Source organism: Terrapene carolina, unplaced genomic scaffold (genome assembly GCF_002925995.2).
Source record: "Terrapene carolina triunguis isolate 2854851 unplaced genomic scaffold, T_m_triunguis-2.0 Scaffold85, whole genome shotgun sequence".
In the NCBI taxonomy this organism is placed as follows: Eukaryota; Metazoa; Chordata; order Testudines; family Emydidae; genus Terrapene; species Terrapene triunguis.
Window position 1 is genome coordinate 23,926,392 of NW_020664436.1, and position 18,838 is coordinate 23,945,229.

An 18,838-nucleotide genomic window follows, 5' to 3' on the forward strand; every position below is an offset into this window, starting at 1 on the left:
CTGGCCAAAATGGGATGTATGGTCACCCTAGCCCTGCCTCTTCCTGCCACCACTCTGCCCCAGGCCTTGCCCTCACTCCACCCCTTCCCCCAATCCTCCACCCCCTTACACCTCTGCTCCGCCCATTCTCGCCCAGTTCTGCCCCCTCCCCCGAGCGTGTCCCATCCCTGCTCCTCCTGCATGCTATGGAACAGCTGATCTGTGGTGGGCAGGAGGCGCTGGGAGGGAGGGGGAGCAGTTGATCAGTAGAGCCGCCGACAGGCACAAGGCACTGGGGGGGAGCTTGGCTGCAGATGGGTGCTAAGCACCTGCTAATTTTTTTCCATGGGTACTCCAGGGCTGGAGTAGGTGCCTATGAGACCATATCTATTACTACTATTACTTGGCTTTATATTGATACCTCTTCCCTCATTTCCAAGAGACTGATTATTAAGGATCAAGAACTCACAAATCTAACTATTTACAAAAATCATCACCCTCCCCTCCGCGTGGGGGCCATGTTGAATATAAGGCCTTTCAGGTCAGCAGCTCTATTAATCAAACCACCACCAAGAAACTCATTTTAAGTGTGTGTCACAGGAAGACACAAGCACCCAAGGGTGGGTTGCTTCCACTAGAATCAAATCACCGGCAGCCCTCGGGCTACTGGTAGCCAGCCTGGCCTTAGGCCGGGTAAAGAGGCACAGCTAGCCCCGATGCCCCCGCGTTACCTCAGGGCCCACGAACCACCCGCCCCAGCCATCCCACTCCTGCCTACCCCGCTGGCGGCCCAGGCCAGCGCACGAGAAGCTGCACTGCGGCCGGAAGGGTCCCACCTATCGCGCACCAGGGGCTGGCGAAGTGACACCACCCACCTGACCCTCCTCACGTGCCTCCCATACAGTTACCGGCCCTGCACCAGCCGCCGCCCGCCCCTCCCTCGCGCCCTCAGTCACCTGCCCGCGTAAGGGCAGCCACGCCCACATCACCTGCTCGGCTCGTTCCGTGTCTCCTCCCAACGGCTCCGCGGCTAGTTCTAAAGCCGCGCACGTGCGCTTTGTTTTGGTGAGCGCCGTTGGGGGTGGGGAGGAGGGCGGAGAAGAGCAGACAATGCGCATGTGTGGAGGAGAGACCACGCCCCAAGAGGTTGGGGGTGAAGAGCTGCGTGCGCACGCATGCGCAGAAGTGGCAGTGCGTGTCCGTTCCAAGCCAGTTGCTGCTGCTGGGGAAGCTTCTCGGGTTGGGGGGTTTGTAGCGGCGGCCGCGGTGGGGGCCCCCCCCCCCCCCCCCGCCCTTTGTACCTGGCGGCCTGAGGCGCCCCCAGCCCCTCGCTCAGCACCAGCCGAAGGCGCGGGAGGAGGTGGAGGCGCGACGCTTCCAAAATGTCGCAGACAGCCATGTCCGAGACCTACGGTAAGAGCCGGGCCGGGGCCGGCGCGGCGCTGGCCGGGGGGCTCTGCGCTTGCGGGGCGTGCCGGTCTCCCTTTCCGATCCCCCGGGCGTGCGGGGTCCCGGAGGGTTCGTTCCCCCGCTCCCTGCTCTCCCGGGCGGGGTCCGGGCCCCCTTGCGGCCGGCCCGCCGGCGCTGCCCCTGCCCTGTGTGGCGGTTCGGCCCGGCAGGGGGTTGGGGACGCTCAGCTCCCCGGGGGCAGGGCGTGTCAGCGGCTGCGGGACGGGTCTGAGAGCGCTGATGGTTATGCGGTAGCGCGTGTGGCCCCGGCCCCAGCGTGTGGGATGCAGCAGGAGCAGCTTCCTCTCCGGGCGCAGCGCTGCGCGGTGGCCTCGGTGCATTATCATCCCGGGAGTGGGGGGTGAGATTTGCATCCTTCTGAATGACCAAGAGTTGGCCACAGCTGGCGACAGAACAGGAAATTTGAACCCATCGCCTCACTCCGTTTGGCAGATCCTTTGAGGTCCTGGACTGCAGCAGGTTTTTGGTGCCTATCCTTCAGCCAGACCTTTTTCTCTTACATTTGTCAAACAAACAACATACATTACTTGTGTTTTCAGCTTCCTGGATTTCACCGTGGTCCTTCCCTTGGCTGCTCAGTACAAGCAGCCTAAAATTAGAATGCCTGGTTTAATATGGTTTTTCACTGTTAAGAACTGGTGAGTTATTTGACTTAGTGGTGAAATTCAGGCCTTGAATCTTAAGTAGACACTTAATACTGTTGTATTTTAAATGGGTTCAGAAGGAACATCAGAGATCCATTATTTTAGCAGGAGGTGATTGTTACTTTTATGGCAATGCTCAGAGGTTCTAATTAGGATTAGAGTCGTCTTGTGCTAGGATCATGTCTTTCTATAAGTTTGTACAGAACCTATCTCCAAAAAGCTTAAAATCAAAGATAAAATATGTAAGTATAGCAAACCATAGGAGGGAATGGGGAAAGAGGACAAGAGAACAGTGATATCTTGTCTATGTAAGCACATGTTACAGGGCAAAGTTAAGGCAATCATGGGGCCTGTGCACAGCATGGGCATCTTGTTGCAGCTTGGTCTGGCTCGCCACTGTAGCTGAAGGTGTTAGGGCTGTTCTCCTGTCCTAGAAAGGGGAAAGCGCACTTCATAGTTGTCCTGTTAAGTTGAGGATGCCTTCAATACATCATTGTAAGGGTAAATACAATTCACGTTTACCTGAGATTCCTTCCACTGCATTGGACTTGCCTGTGCTTGACTGCTGGGATTGCAGTGGAGTCTCACCTGGCTCATGGCATAGCTGGATGCACTAGTTGTATGTCCTCCAATCCTTCTCCTCGACCTCATTGTTCACACCAGGGGCCTCTGGCTTGGTCTCCTCAGACATTTCTATGGGGGCATTCAGGGTAGTGGTGGGGTCTCTGCCAAATATGGCATGCCACTCTTTGTAAAAACAGCAGGTGCGGGGTTTGGCACTAGGTTGATTGGCCTTCTGATATGCCTGAAGCAGTTCCTGCTGCTGGTTCCTGTCATACCTTCTCCTGCAAACCTCCTCATCCCCGTCCCCCCATGCAATCTGATTGTAGATGTCTCTGTTTCTAGCACTGATCCGTAGGTGTGCTTGCACAGCCTCTTCTCCTCACAGGCCCAGTAGGTCCAGTATTTCATGTCTTCTCCAAGCTGGAGTGCATCTGTAGTGTGTAGCCAGCATGATCAGCTGGGCAGTTGCACGCACACACACACACACGGAAAGCTGCTAAGTGTGCTCAGCAAGCTGAACAATCAGGAAAAGGCATTTCAAAAATTCGTGGGACTTTAAAAGGTAGGAGGGCCTTCTGGTCTTTGTGACCTGTGGGCAGTGGAGTTCACAGTAGTGACCAGAATGGTCAGTGTCAGGTGTTATGTGACAGCTGCTGGAGGACAGTGATGATTGATATAAATAACATGTCTACACTTGCTCTGCATTGACCTCAGTACATTGACTATGGCTCAACACCAGCTGGGGATGGTGAGGTGTCTATCTAATGATCCCAAACTGGTTCCTATGCTTTGAGGCTTCAAAAGTTCTGTTCCCCGTCTAGCTGTCAAAACCTTCAGATTCTCCTTGACCTCTTGAAACGAAAGTTGTGCATTGTTGGTACAAAGGTCTGACACAGAAAAATGAAAATATGGGGGATAGCATATAATCTGAATTTTCTATCAAAATAGCACAAAGATTACTGTATGGACTATATTTTTGTGTATTATCAAAAAATCAGTTTTTTAATTTTAAATGAAGCTGCTGTAGAATTTAGTTTTATCAGTGCCACAAAAAAGAGTGCCTTTCTGCAGACTTTTAGATCTAGCTTAACATGACATATGCAAGGCCTTGGTTAGAGTCTGATATTGCTTAGGTTGAGATCTTTGTTGTTATGATGTATTTTGATTGGACATAAGAAGTATGCTGCAGGCAGTCCCATGTATGATGCTGCTGGATTTACTCTTGCAAAGAGCCAGGTCCATCGAAAGTGCCCATGGGCTGCGGGAAGCAGCGCGGGCTGAGGGATGTGCTGGCCGCCGCTTCCCACCGCCCCCATTGGCCTGGAGAGGCGAACCGCAGCCACTGGGAGCCACAATCAGCCGAACCTGCGGACGGGGCAGGTAAACAAACCAGCCCGCCCTGCCAGGGGTGCTTACCTGCCGATCCCTGCTCTACAAAGTACCCACATTGATTTAACCAGGATGTCCCGTGATATCTGGAAACATTCAGGACTAGTCTCCACTACAAAGGCTTTGCCAAAACAGTTGTGCTGGTAAAGCTTTATTGACAGACTCCTTTAGTGGAGAGTAATACCAGCAAAAAAAATCTTGTTGGTATAGCTAATCCAACTCCCCGAATGACGTAAGGTACACTAGCAAAGGAGTTATTTTGTCATATAGTGGCATCTGCATGGTCCATTTGACCGACAGAGATGTGATTTCTCTCTTTCTCCTCCTCTTCCCCCCCCCCCCCCCCCCCCCCCCCCCCCCCCGGTCTGACTGACATAGCTTGCCAACACAACTTTGCCGTTTAGAAGTGATCTCACATTTTTCAGTTTGGTTCTTGGACTCTACCTACTGCAAATAAGAATTTATATTGAGATGTTCTCCTCTTCTTCCAATTAACTTTGCTGCTGACAGAATTTTGGAAAATGGAAGGTAGCTGTTTTGCTAAGAAGGTGGTGTTAGCTCTTCTCACAAAATCAGAGCAGTTCCAGTAACCTTGATGATTCACATGTAGGTAACAGATTCAGTACAACTTGAAATAATCTAAAGACCATCTTAGGAAACAGTCTATATTTATAGTAATATCCAGTGTATTGCTGAGATTGATTATGCAGTGTTGCTTCTTCCACTAGGTGAAAATGTATGGACCCTACCAAGAGATGCTTGAATTTGCAGTAATAGACTGGAACATTGTAATTTGCAGGTGATCTGCTATTAAAAATGTCTTAATGGTATCAAGAGAATAGTATTCTGTGACTCTCGTATCATATGAAATTGTTCCTAATACCATTTTTACAGAAACAATGATTTTTGTTTCAAAAAATCTGGATGCAAACAGCTAAAGCAAGATAATTTATTTCTTAATCAAGTTTCTGTTTTGGCACTAGATTGAAAACTTGCCCTGAGCTTAACCATGAATACATTTTCAGTGTGAGTGGAGGTTTTCAAGAGCACCTAAGGGAGTTAGTTGCCCAACTTCCACTGAAAATAAGTTGGAGTTGGATACCTCACTCCCTCAAGTGCTTTGCAAATCCCACCCTGTTTACCAACAGAATTTTAGATAGGCAAACAAAAGGCTGGATGCTGTGGTGAGTCAAAGATTTGAAGGAGGGGGGTTGGAGGTCATCCCCCAGCAAATTGTAACATACTTGATGCAATTTTCTGCATTTCAGAAGATTTTAGACAAAAGTTTTAGGCACTATATAAATAAAAGCCAAATGAGCAGTGGGGGAGGGGAGCCTATCTGTTCTTAATTTGGAGTTCTGGTGTAACTTGCCGGTGACAAATAAAATGCCAACAAAGGTGCATCAGAAATCCTGTGTTCTAAAAGATGGGGATTTTTGCATGCGATAACACTAGCATTGTCACTGTTTGGTGGGTTCTTTTTGTTTTTAAAACAGAAGATTATCACTGTCTCCATAGACATTAGCCTTTTATGTCCGTTGCCTGACCCCAGTCCTTTCATCCTACACATATATACATTCAATAAAAATGTTTGATTCTACATCATATTTTGCTTTTCAACTTTTTATTACATAAGTAAAACAAATGTCACACTTCAGTCTTTTGATGTCTTTTTCTACTCACTGTAGGCCTTGCTGGAGCCCTAGGCATAACTAATAGTGTGAACCAGAGTAGGCCTGACCTTGGCAGAAACACAACAAAATAGGTATTTGTTAATGCCAAGAAAGCATGTACATGACGTAAGAGGATGGCACAAAAACACACATTAACTACGTACACACTCCTAAGAGATGGTACAAGAACACACAGACTCTTCATAAAGATAAGGAGGAGATGACAGGATAATGATGTTTTGTTCCAACTGTAGCAACAGGCCTGAGTACCGGAAACTTTTCCATTGCAGAAACACAGAAGTGAATGGGCAGGGTAGTGGAGTAAGGGGCAGCACATAACTGCGCTACTCAGAGTAGGTAGGGGACCCAACTGTGATTAGGTGACAACTTGATCCCTTTTTTCCTCTTGTTTTGGGGTGAAGTAAGCAGCATTAGGAAAACGGCTGGCTCAGCTTTCTCCACCATAGTGCTAACTTAGCTGTGTTGGCCAACCCATTGTGGGGGTGGAACCAACATGCTGGTGATGCAGGTAGTCTGTGCAGGGGAGGAACAGGGTTCCTTATAAAAACAACAAGGAGTCCTTGTGGCACCTCAGAGACTAACAAATTTATTTGGGCATAAGCTTTCATGGGCTAGAACCCACTTCATTGGATGCAGTCTTTATTCAGGCCTAATCTGATGGTATCCAGTTTGCAAATTAAATGAAGTTCTGCAGCTTCACGTTAGAGTCTGTTTTTGAAGTTTTTGTTGTTGTTGAAGAATTGCCACTTTGAGGTCTGTTATTGAATGACCAGAGAAATTGAAGTGTTCTGCTACTGGTTTTTGAATGTTATGATTCCTGATGTCAGATTTGTCTATTTATTCTTTTGCGTAGAGACTGTCCGGTTTGGCCAATGTACATGGCAGAGGGGCATTGCTAGCACATGATGGCATATATCACGTTGGTAGATGTATAGGTGAACGAACCCTGGATGGTGTGGCTGATGTGGTTAGATCCTATGATGGTGTCCCTTGAATAGATATGTGGACAGTGTTGGCAGCGGGGTTTGTAGAAGAGTTTGGTTCCTTGGTTAGTGTTTTTGTTGTGTGGTATATAGTTGCTGGTGAGTATTTGCTTCAGGATGGGGGGCTGTCTGTAGGCGAGGACTGGCCTGTCTCCCGAGGGCTGTGAGAGTGAGGGATCATCCTTCAAGATAGGTTATAGTTCCTTGATGGTGTGCTGAGAGGTTTTAGTTGGGGGCTGTAGGTGACGGCTAGTGACTTTCTGTTACTTTCTTTTTTGGGCCTGTCTTGTAGTAGGTGACTTCTGGGTACCCTTCTGGCTCTGTCAATCTGTTTGTTCTCTTCACTTCACCAGGTGGGTATTGCAGTTTTAAGAACGCTTGATAGAGATTCTGTAGGTATTTCTTTGTCTGAGGGATCAGAGCAAACGAGGTTGTATCTTAGAGCTTGGCTGTAGACAATGGATCGTGTGATGTGGTCTGGATGAAAGCTGGAGGCTACCTTACCATGTGTACAGAGCTGAGATAACAATGGAGCCCATGCTGGCTAGTTTTGAGACTAGCGATGGTATTTCTTGTCATCTGAAACTCTCTGTGGTGCAGTTACTTTTCTCCTGAAGATTTGTTTTTAAACCATCTTTTCCATATTATGAGGATCTTAACTACAGCCAAAGATTAACATTTCTAAACTTTTTTTTTTAGCGGTAGCAGCAAGTTTTTGTGTAATGTGAGAGTAACATTCTTCTTTCAGCTGCACTGTCCAGAAAGAATGATAGAATTTAAGACAGAAGCTCCTCTAGGATGATAGCTGAATGGAATGTTGGAACTAAGGGTTCTGTGTCAGTTGTGAAGAAAGAGAAAAACCACAACATGAAGTGACTTACAAAGTGCTTTTGCTTCCAGTTCTGCTCTGGGAAGAGATGACTGAAAAGACATTCAGGCAATTCAGCAGCAGTAGAAGCACTAGCTGTGAATTGCTTTCAGTGCCTAACACTACAGGGAGTGAGCATATAGAAATCAGTTTTGTTCCTCACTGAGTTTGAATAAAGACTAGTGTATGCTAAAAGTACAGCTGGGCCAAGGGGACCAGTTACAACACATTTTCATGTTGGTAGGGTAGACAAGACTAAAATCATGTTTATGTACCATGTTAAAGCTTTGGCTGTGTCAGTGCAGTTCAAGGACAGTTCAAAACAGTCAAATCCTGTCTAGATTACAGAATGTAATGGAGTCGTAACTGTCTTCTGACACGATTGTAACTGGAATGTAGCATGGATCTTTGAGAGGAGTTTGCCAAAACAGCCGAGTGAAAAGTACTCACTCTTTTTTACCTGTTGCATAATGTATGAACAAAGGGCATGTGGTGAAATTAAAAGCCTGTACACTTTGTTAAATGGAAATATTTTTTTACACAATGTGTTGTCAACTTGTGGAACTCATCCAAAAGACTGTTATAGGCACATTTTTACTCCCAGATATGCTCCTAGTGTATACTCTGAAACATCTCTGTTCGTCACTGACAACGTTTCTGTGTTTTTGTTAGCTCTTTTCATCTTACAGTAAGTACTATGTGGAAATAAGATGGATTCTATTGTGGTGTTCTCAACATAATATAGTTAAGTTCTAATAGCAAAATCTTCAATAAAGAGATCAGTATATACCTCAATTTACATCTTAACTGCATTGTTGCAGCTCATTTGAACCAGTGTTTGCTAGCCTAGCAGTTTCTATTTTAAAAAAAATTGTAAACTAAGTAAACTTGCTCTGGCGTCGACTGTTTAGATGACAAAGTTTGAGGCATGGACTGTCTCTTATTGTGATTATACTGCACAATGGGACCCTAGTCCTAATTTGGGCCTCTCAGTGCTAGTATGATACAAATAATAGAGACAAACCTGGAATCCCAAAATGCCATTTTCACTTTTCAGAGTAGAATTTGAAAGGATACCATCATCTTCAAACTTTCAGACTTTTTTTTTTAAGTACAACTGTTAGAGTAATTGTAGAGGTTATTTGTAACTGAAAGAGGCTAAAAAGGAAAATTTCTTCCATAATTTTTTTCAGTGTACTCTGCATTTGATAGCACTTAATGTATATAGTCAGTTTCACTATGTCTGATGTGGCTTTCACACAATGTGGTGGTGGTGGGGATTTAAAAAGAGATTTTGTAGTTTAAAAAAAAAAAATCCTAACAAGGAGCCTTAGCTAGATGTTGTTATACCTGAGACTACCTGATTTCAAATTGGGTTTAATGTCGCTGATATACTATAAATCTGAGATACTGTACATTGAAGCAAACTGGTCACAATGAAGATATAATGTTCCTTTGAAAAGCTTGAGTTCATTCTCAAGTGAAGAAAAACCTGAATTTAAAAACTTTGTCAGATAGCCACAAAGCTGTCAGCTGATGCCATTTTGGGACACTGGGTTTTTATGATATATACCACAGTTTGACACAGGCAGTAGTCTTGAAGGCTTTCCGGGTGGCCCAGAGAATGAAACCTCTGTAAAGCATGCATTTTGGGAATCCAGAAATTGGGAAACGAACTGTAGGCAGAATAAAGGCGCTGGAGAACCAGTGATATACATTGTTTGAAGCCCTACCTTTCAGTCCACTGGGGAAGATGCTATCCAGAATGCCCATCAACTAGAACGAAAAATCTTCCCAGGTAACTGTTTCTTGTCAAGGAAGCATGAATAGCTGGGTGGAGGAGTTAAGGTTAACTGGGAGAAGAATTTCGGAATAGAATCTAGTGAGGAAGAGTGGTCCTATACCTGTGAGCAACTCAAACGTCTCAAATTAGCAGAAAATATAATGCTTTGATACAGTGTTTCCCAAACTTGGGACGCCGCTTGTGTAGGGAAAGCTCCTGGCGGGCCGGGCCTATTTGTTTACCTGCCGCGTCCACAGGTCTGGCCGATCGCGGCTCCCACTGGTCGCGGTTCGCTGCTCCAGGCCAAAGGGGGCTGCTGGAAGCAGCGCAGGCCAAGGGACGTACTGGCCACCGCCAGGGGCTTTCCCTACACAAGCGGCGTCCCAAGTTTGGGAAACACTGCTTTGATGGTGTTAGAATTCTATGTGTGGCCACTAAAAAGGCAAAACACAACCATAAGAGTAAAACAGTGACGGTGTACGCTGTCATTGTAGAGATGAATACATTCTGGAGGAAAGTTTTATGGACGTAGGAGGGTTGGGTGCATCTGAGCAGCAGTATTCTGTTCTGTCTTCCCATTTACTGTTCAACAGCAGGATTTTATAAACACTGAAATTTATTTGTGGTGGTTTTGCTATTCCTATAAGATGCTTAATGATGCACTGTAACAAAGAATAATTCCCATCGTGACACGTTAGGTCACAGAGACCCCCTTGGGACTGTCACCTGATGAACTGAAACTACCTCTGAGTCGGTTTTCTTTGCCAGCTTGGGACTCCAGAACCTGTCTTGTTGAGCCAGACACACTAGCCTGCTGCAACACAGACCCAGGGTCTGAACCCCCAAAGCTGCAGACTTAACTGAAAACAGCTCAGCAAGTATTCCTGTATCCAACACCCAGCTCCCAATGGGATCCAAACCTCAAATAAATCTGTTTTACTCTGTATAAAGCTTATATAGGGTAAACTTTTAAATTGTCTGCCCTCTATAACTCTGAGAGAGAGAGATGCACAACTGTTTGCTCCCCCAGGTATTACTCTGGGTTAATTAATCGATAACATTGATTTACCAAGCAAAATAAAACAAAACATTCAAGTCTAAGCCCAATACATTAAGAAACTGAATACAGGTAAATCTCACCCTCAGATGTTCCAATAAGATTCTTTCACAGACTAGACTCCTTCCTAGTCTGGGCCCAATCCTTTCCCCTGCTACAGACCTTTGTTAGTTCCAGCAGGCATCTTAGGGGAAAAGCAGGGGATTTCACATGATTGGGACCCGTTTGTTCTGTTCCACCCCCTTTTTATATCTTTGGCACAAGGTGGGAATTTTTTGTCTCTGTGGGTCCACACCCCTCCTTCTAAATGGAAAAGCACCAGGTTTAAGATGGATTCCAGTATCATATGACCTGGTCACATGTCCTGTGAGACCTCATTCTTCATTACCCACCTCACCTACACAGGAAGGCTTGCAGGTGAACAGAGCCATTTACAGCCAATTCTCCTAGTCAATGGGAGCCATCAAGATTCTAAACCACCATTAATTGCCCACACTTTGCATAATTACAATAGGACCTCAGAGTTAACTTCATATTTCTAATTTTACATACAAGAATGATATATACATACAAATAGGATGAACACACTCAATAGATTATAAGCTTTGTAATGATACCTTAGACGAGACCTTTTACATAAAGCATATTCCAGTTACATTATATTCACATTCCAAGCATATTTTCATAAAGCATATGGAGTGCAGTGTCACACCCATCTGAAACAGAATGGACTAATGATTTGAATGCATGCATGCTCCTGGAGAAAAATAACCTATAAATGAAGGTCTCACCCTGGACTTCTGATGAAGTATAGTTTTCATGCTTTGACATATTAGCCGTGGCCTGATTTTTCAAAGTTAATACTTATGTAACCCATTTGACCAGTGAACACTGACTGCTTGATGGAATTAATCTTCACTTTCTGGTGGAATCCCAGTCTTCATACTTCAATTTCATGCTTATTTTGTGTTCTCTGGAAGCTAGCTGTATTTAAAGAAGAAAACTAACAAAGATGATTAAAAGAAAACTGAGACTGCTTGGAACAAAATAGGTCTTGTAAAATTTTGTAACTTTCAGGGTAGATTGATTAAAACAGGGATTTAGATCATGATTTAAATTGGCAAGCAGGAAACCTTGATTTATAATTGATTTTAATCTTTTTTTGTATTTAGTAATTTTCCTAAAAAGAGATTAATTTTGATTGATTGGTAACAATTAAAACATAGCCTTTACGCTAAACTTTCTGCTTTTTTGCTAATCAGAAGAATGTACTATATCTATACACATTTAAGCAATTGTATAGCTTAGTTTACTTATTTAATTTATTCAGATTCTTAATTTTTTACTTATGAAGAAAATGGCAAATGCATTTCTTATTTACTAGGTGATTAATTTTTACTTGTGATTTGTGTTGAGCTCTATTTGGATGGAAATTAAAATGCACAAAAACAATTTTAAAAGTGTATGTTAGTTAAACTATCTTAAATGTGCTGTATACTTTTTTATGTATCAAAACGTGAGTTTAACGCTAACTGATTAACCAAAGTGAATATTACCTGTAGTTAGTGAGTTGGACTAATTTTTTCTTGTTACTTTGTCCTTCAAGATTTTTGAACTAGTAGATCTCTTTTCACACCTAGTTTTTATTCATAGATTGGAAGAGAAAATCAAGCTTTGTGCTTTTTCAATTTCTAATCTGTTTCTTACCTTTGAAATAACTAGTCATAGAACTGAACAGTTGAATAAACTGAAATGACAAAAATACTGTCTCGGTACTTGCAGAAGAGGCTACTGGTCTTAACACTGGTTGTCACAATTTAGGCTTACTTTTTAAAAAGTAAGCCTAGTTTGAATTAATATATTTTTAAAATTGAATTTATCCACCCTGAACTAACATACCAAATTTAATCTTTTTTGCCATGTATTGGGGAATTTAAGTCTGATATTGATATGAGAAAATTTATTAAATGGTTGAAAAAAATCTTTCCTTTCCTTGTCATAAGCAAACAGTGGAAGTAGTCCCATAAGGGAAGGGTGAAGCAGATGTGGGCAGAGCACAAATACTGAACATATAAATGAGCCAGTGGACACAAACATAAAGAATTATTCAGCGAACTCCTATTTCTGAATCACTTTTCATGGCACTGAAGTGCCAGAAGTGGCTTAATTCATAAGGGAGATGTGAAGGCAGTGATCCTGGAATATAAAACTTTTTTATTTTTTAAGCCTACACACACACACACACACACACACACACACACTTGTTTCAGATATAGAAAATATTACAGCAGAATATGGAGTTAGGTAATAAACATACTTTTAATTTTGTTCTCATTAATCTAAGCATAACAGTGCAACTCAAGAGTTTTGCACATGGCTTGATGATACAATGCATAACCACACTACCTATCTGCAGAACATCAAGCTGTGGCTAAAGGGTGACAAGAGTTTCTTGAGGTGGTAGTGCCCAGTAATATGTTTTTTTCGTTTGGTTGGTTTTTTTTTTTTTAAAGTGAAGTATGTGTTTAAAAACTAAGTTTTTCTTAATTTATCTTTGTAGTAAGTGTTATAATACTAAAAATCTTATTTATTCCTTACAAATTGGCTTACGTATCTTACTTGACTCCAACAGTTTATTGATTTGTAATATGCTTATGCCACAGTGTTTCCTGAACTCTAACTACTTTGTGTATCAGCATATCTTGAATGGTGTTTTGATTTTGTTCAGCATCATGGTGAATTTCTTGTTAGTTCTTGATACTACAAATAGCAATGCTTCATTTTCTCTTGACTGTCTTAAGATTGACTTTTTCTGTGTTCTCTTGATGTAAGAACTGTTACGTGAAGCAGATCAGTTTTCATGTGTTTAAAATAAATCAACTCTTGGGCTCTTAGCAGCCAAGAGGCATGGAAATGTTATTACTTCTAAGTAATATCACTTCTACATTTTTATGGTAGGAATCAATTCCTAGGACTTCCAGCATATGACTTTCATTTTGACTTTACAGAAACATTGTCGCGTATAAGAACTGTGTTGTAATGTCTGAGCAACTTGAAATGACTTTTAAATAGTGTTTTTAGGGCTCTCGTGAGAAGTGGGGATACTGTGAAAAACAAGAATATACTCTTTTGGAATACTAAAAGACCACCTATCTTTCTATGCCTTTGTATTTTTCTTTAAATTGCCCTTTTAATCCAACTTCTCTGCTTTTTAATTATCTATCCCTATAGCTCCGTAAACATAGTGCTCTTTTTTTTTTTTTTTTTTTTTTAAACCCCTTTATTGCTACCTTATTCCTTATCTTTATGGCCATTTTCCTAAGTTTCCTATCTATTCCTCCTCTTTAGAATAACAGCTAGTGTCAGGTGGCTGACTGAAGAAGTGTTTTCTCCTTACGTTACTTGGTCTGCTGACAAGGCAAAAAACAGACACTAAAACAGAAGTAAATGTCTCATAGTTGGCTCTTTTTGTTTTCATTCTTCAGATTTCCTCTTTAAATTCTTGGTTATTGGAAATGCTGGAACTGGCAAGTCCTGTTTACTTCATCAGTTTATTGAGAAGAAATGTAAGTATTTATATCTGGGCATAGTGACATGTCTGATGTTTCGCCGTAAAGTAGTTTTAAACCTCTGTCCACACTGGCATCCGTTTTTTGCTAGCCACAACATTGTTTAAAAGTATTTTGTACTAGCAACACTTCTTTAACCAGTGTAGACAGGGATTTTGTCTGGGAACTGTGTTCAGAACCATGTTCTAAAACTGTTGTAGACTGCAGAGGAAGGTGATCTATACTATGATGCTCATTAATAATTCTTGTCCCCACTGTCCAAGTAAACCATTCTAGGGCATGCTAGTAGAGTGTTTTAAGCAAAGTAAGCTAGCATGTTTCTGATGCCAGAGTGGACTGGGCCAACACTTGTTAGAGTACACCTCTATCTGTTTTGTACTTGTTTATATTTGATGGCAAAAACCTGCTTTAATACAGAGTTAATGTTGCTTGGTGGCATGTCATTCCTTTGCAGAACATTGAGTTGATCAAAACTAAGACTTCAGCAAATGCAGAGTTAAGGTTGCCCATACAACCTTAACTCTTCTCTCTTTCAGCAATGCACCCATACACCCCCTTAACACACCTACCTTTACTCTGCCAACTCCACAGTTGCTGAGCTCTTCACTTCCTTTTACAGCCCGTTCTCTCTCTCTCTCTCTCACCCACAGGATTCCATCTAATACTATTAAAGGACAAAAAAGAACAGATTTTCCATACCCTCTTCAGGCAATGCCTCATTATTCACATTGGCTCTTGGCATTATAAGATTCAGGAAGTTCCAGATCCCGGCATATATTCTCATACTTAGCCAACTCCTCAGGAAAAAATAGCGTATGTGTTGCAGGGGGTTGAGGTGCACTGGCAGAGCTGGGGGGTGTTATGCCTTCTTCACTTAAGCCTCTAACCTCTCACATCCCCTGCCATCCATCTCCATTTCCCCCCCTCCCTTCACTGCAGCCACAAACCCTCCTCTGTTCCTGGGAAGCCTTCACACATCTAATTCCCCCGCCCCCCCCCCCAATACTTTGTTCCCCTCCAAAATGAAAGTGCCACCCATGACTGTCAGGTCTTGTCTATGCTTAGAATGCCGCAGCAGCGCAGCCACAGCACTTCAGTGAAGACACTACTACGCCGATGGGGAGACTTCTCCCCTTGGCGTAGGTAATCCACCTCCCTGAGAGGCGGTAGCTAAGTCAACAGGAGAAGCGCTTCTGTTGACGTAATACTCTCACATTTGGAGTTAGGTCAGTATAATCTTGCATCGTTCAGGGGTGTGGATTTTATATACCTGTTTTTCCTTTTACACACCCCTGAGCAAAGTAGTTATACCAACATAAGTTGCTACTGTAGACCAAGGGCATATCTACACTACAAAATTAAGTCGACTTAATTTATGTCGGCATACAGCCACTGCAGTAATTGCATCGTTTGTGTGTGTCCTCACTTTGCTCCTTGTGTCGGCAGGCATGTCCTGACTAAGAGCACTTTTACTGTCAGTGTGGGGCATTGTGCAATGGCTTCTCAAAGCCAGTAACAGTCGATGTAAGCAATGCAGTGTCTACCTTGGCACTGTGTCGACCTAACTACGTCAACACTGACTCATGGAGGTCGAATTAAGTCGATACAGTGAGGCAGATACGTTGGTGGGAGCAAATTTTTAGTGTAGGCACTTACATAGTTAGGTTGACATAAGCTGCCTTGCGTGGACCTAACTCTGTAGCGTAGACCAGGCCCAAGCCTTAAATTGCAGCAACCTTCCGCTACTCAGTTCAAAACTCCTTTTGTCTTAAGTGGGGGGTTATGATTAATTATGTTTAATTGAATGGTGAGTTCACAGCCATCAAGAGGTAGGTCTGTGATTCATCCATTCGAAGTACCTCTCAGTGTAACAGTACAAGGCAGCAGAATAAACCATTTTGTGGGGGTGCTGTAACTTGGGAACCCCTTGGTCAAATGACTGCAAATTTGGATCACTAACACTACCGTGCCCCCATGAGGCACACCAAATTTCAGAGTAATCGGTTTGATTTTTTTTAAGAGTACTTAGATGAGTTTAAAGCATATGGATGACAGCAATGGAAACTCTTGCTGTTTTTCTGTATTGGCACATGTGCACTGTAAAAAAAATATATATATATATATAAATTTTCTTAAAAGCTATTGTCACTAAATCCCCAAAGATTTAGTGGATGTCATGCACTACCTTTGACTCACATTGTATCAACAGTTTGATTTGTAGCTCTGGGCACACACAAACAAAACCACCCACCTAAAAAAATTTTAAGAAATGGCTCTTTTGGGGGTGGAGGCTTATATTTCTGGAACTCTGGACTAAAATTACACTAAATTTGTGTTATTAATCCTACCTGCTGATGAAAGAGAAATCCGACTAAGACTGTCGATTTTAGCAACCTTAGAAAGGTCCATCTTTAAGCAGATGTCATAATTCAAACTTTAACTACAGAGGCACTCCTGTTAAACTATAAGGCATGGTAGTGCATAATACTCTCAAAGCATTTCACAAAGTTGGGAAGGTTTTATTGCTATTTGTCTAGATGGGCAGCTGAGGCAGAAAGAAGCTGAGTTTCCCAAGGACACTCGGGTAGTCTCTCAATGCCTAGTCTCTTGCTATGACTGATAGATAGGGCCCTACAAAATTCACTGCCATGAAAAACGCATCATGAATTGTGAAATCTGGTCTCCCCCTGTGAAATCTGTGTTTTTGTTTGCTTTTACCCTATACTATGCAGATTTTGCAGGAGAGTTTCTCAAATTGGGGGTCCTGACCCAAAAGGGAGTTGCAGGGGGTTTGCAGAGTTATTTTAGGGGGATTGCACTATGGCCACTGTTACTTCTGCACAGCCTTCAGAGCTGGCTGGCTGGAGAGCAGCAACTCTGAAGGCAGCACCAGCAGCAGCACAGAAGTAAGGGTAGCAGTACCGCAAAGGCCCCCCCCAATAATCTTGCGACCACCCCACACAAATCCTTTTGGGTGAGGACCCCTACAATTACAACACTGAAATTTCAGATTTAAATAGCTGAAACCATGAAATTTATTATTTTTAAAATCCGATGACCGTGAAATTGACCAAAATGGACCGTGAATTTGGTAGGGCCCTACTGATAGACAACCCTGCCTTTCATGTTAAATAGTTGGCAGATACTTTGACTTTGGTAGTGGTGCCTAATGTTTTACTGGTTTATCTTACATTTATCACTTCGAGTCATGCATTCATTATCATGATATTTAAACAAAAATGAACTGGGATTCTGATACACAAAGTGCATTATGTACTGGGAGACCCATGCAACACTCACATGGTCCCATAGTTATGCACTGGAGCATGCTCCTGTGCTTAAGCAGGTGTGCATTGCTGCCCATTTTGAAATTTGAGCTCCATATGTGTGTGCAAGAACAAGCTTTACAGGAGAAATAGAGCCTGCATATTTGTGGACAAGACTGAGTCCTTTGTGTTCTGCTATTGTATTGAATTGGTCTGTTTTTAAAAATGTAGAGCCTTAAACATGGTCTTACAGAGACTATATTAAAATTACTCCCAAAATTACTAGTGGGTTTAGTATTCTGAAGTGGCTTTATTTAAAAGCGAACCTTTCCTGCGGTGATATTTTGAATTGGTCAGGATATTCAAAAATTGGGGTGGGGGGGAGAAAATGTATTGATGGCACAGGAAATATGTTGGATTATGAACAATTCATCCGGTCTTTTGACAAGCAGGCTGTAACTTTATGGTTACACTTGAAGAGTTTTGCTCCTGCCTAAATTGGGAGCATATGCGTCACAGAAAGTGACTTATCTAGCATTTACAGTAAGTGGTAGAGATCTGTTTTTAATGGCACTTTCATTGTTTATACTCTTCACAATGAATATATATTGAAATGTTTCTAAGTTATGTAAAAACATCTAATCATAAACCTGAAATGTTCTCAAAATAAACACTAAATCTGTTTTTCTTTCTGTTTTAGTCAAAGATGACTCAAATCATACTATAGGAGTGGAATTTGGTTCAAAGATAATAAATGTAGGGGGTAAATATGTAAAATTACAGATATGGGACACAGCAGGACAAGAGAGATTCAGGTATCTTTTTCATTTACTTTATTAAAGAATATTTAATACTAAATTGGAGATGTAGATATTATGGACCAAATTCAGCCCTGGTGTAAATGGGTGCAGTTAATGTCTGAGTCATTGGAGTTGTATCTGCTTGTTATGGCTAACTCTGTTCCACTGAGCCTGAGTCTCAGCTTGTGTAAACTGGCGTAGCTCCATTGACTTCAGCAGAATGATGCTGACTTGCATCAGCTGAGGTTCTGGCCTTCTGTTTTTCATATAGTGAAACACCACTCATGTGGTTGGTTGTGTAGTGTATTGTGTAGTTTAAGTTTATATAATGGTTAAGGTATGTAAATAGAAGAATACATGCCTTAAGTTTGCTAACAAAATTCAAATATTATGTTATCAAATTTTGAGTACTCAGATTTGTGTAGAAAACTTCTGGCTGGAACAAGGAAATGCCAAGAAACTCTATACCAATCAAAATATACAAGAAAATAAATCCCAATATCAGTGTAGTCTGTTACAAAAATAGTCCTAGTACATTTGTCAAATACATTCATAGCCTGCCAAATACACTTCTAGAGAAACTGACCTATGCCCCAGACATGCTGGTATGGGTACAATATATTGTTAAAGGTACACTGGTGTTTTGGTTTTGACAATTGAGACAGTTGCCTCTCTCCACTCCTTAAATTTTATTATTTATTAGCTATTTATTATCTAGTATATTCCAGGATCCCAGTTAAAATGTAGATACTGAAGGCTTTGATACAAATAT

At 42.4% G+C, this 18,838-nt stretch overlaps 1 protein-coding gene across 1 annotated transcript in view; it reads left to right on the forward strand.

Annotated features, from left to right (window-relative positions):
- The first annotated feature begins 1,269 nt into the window (after nt 1-1,269).
- The window catches only part of RAB4A (RAB4A, member RAS oncogene family), a 34,609-nt gene continuing 17,040 nt past the window's right edge, over nt 1,270-18,838 (forward strand). Inside the window, exons 1-3 of the mRNA XM_024213810.3 lie at nt 1,270-1,392; nt 13,917-13,997; nt 17,967-18,081. Coding sequence (XP_024069578.1) covers nt 1,362-1,392; nt 13,917-13,997; nt 17,967-18,081 — 227 coding nt within the window. The 5' untranslated portion in view covers nt 1,270-1,361. The remainder of the gene's footprint in view (nt 1,393-13,916; nt 13,998-17,966; nt 18,082-18,838) is intronic.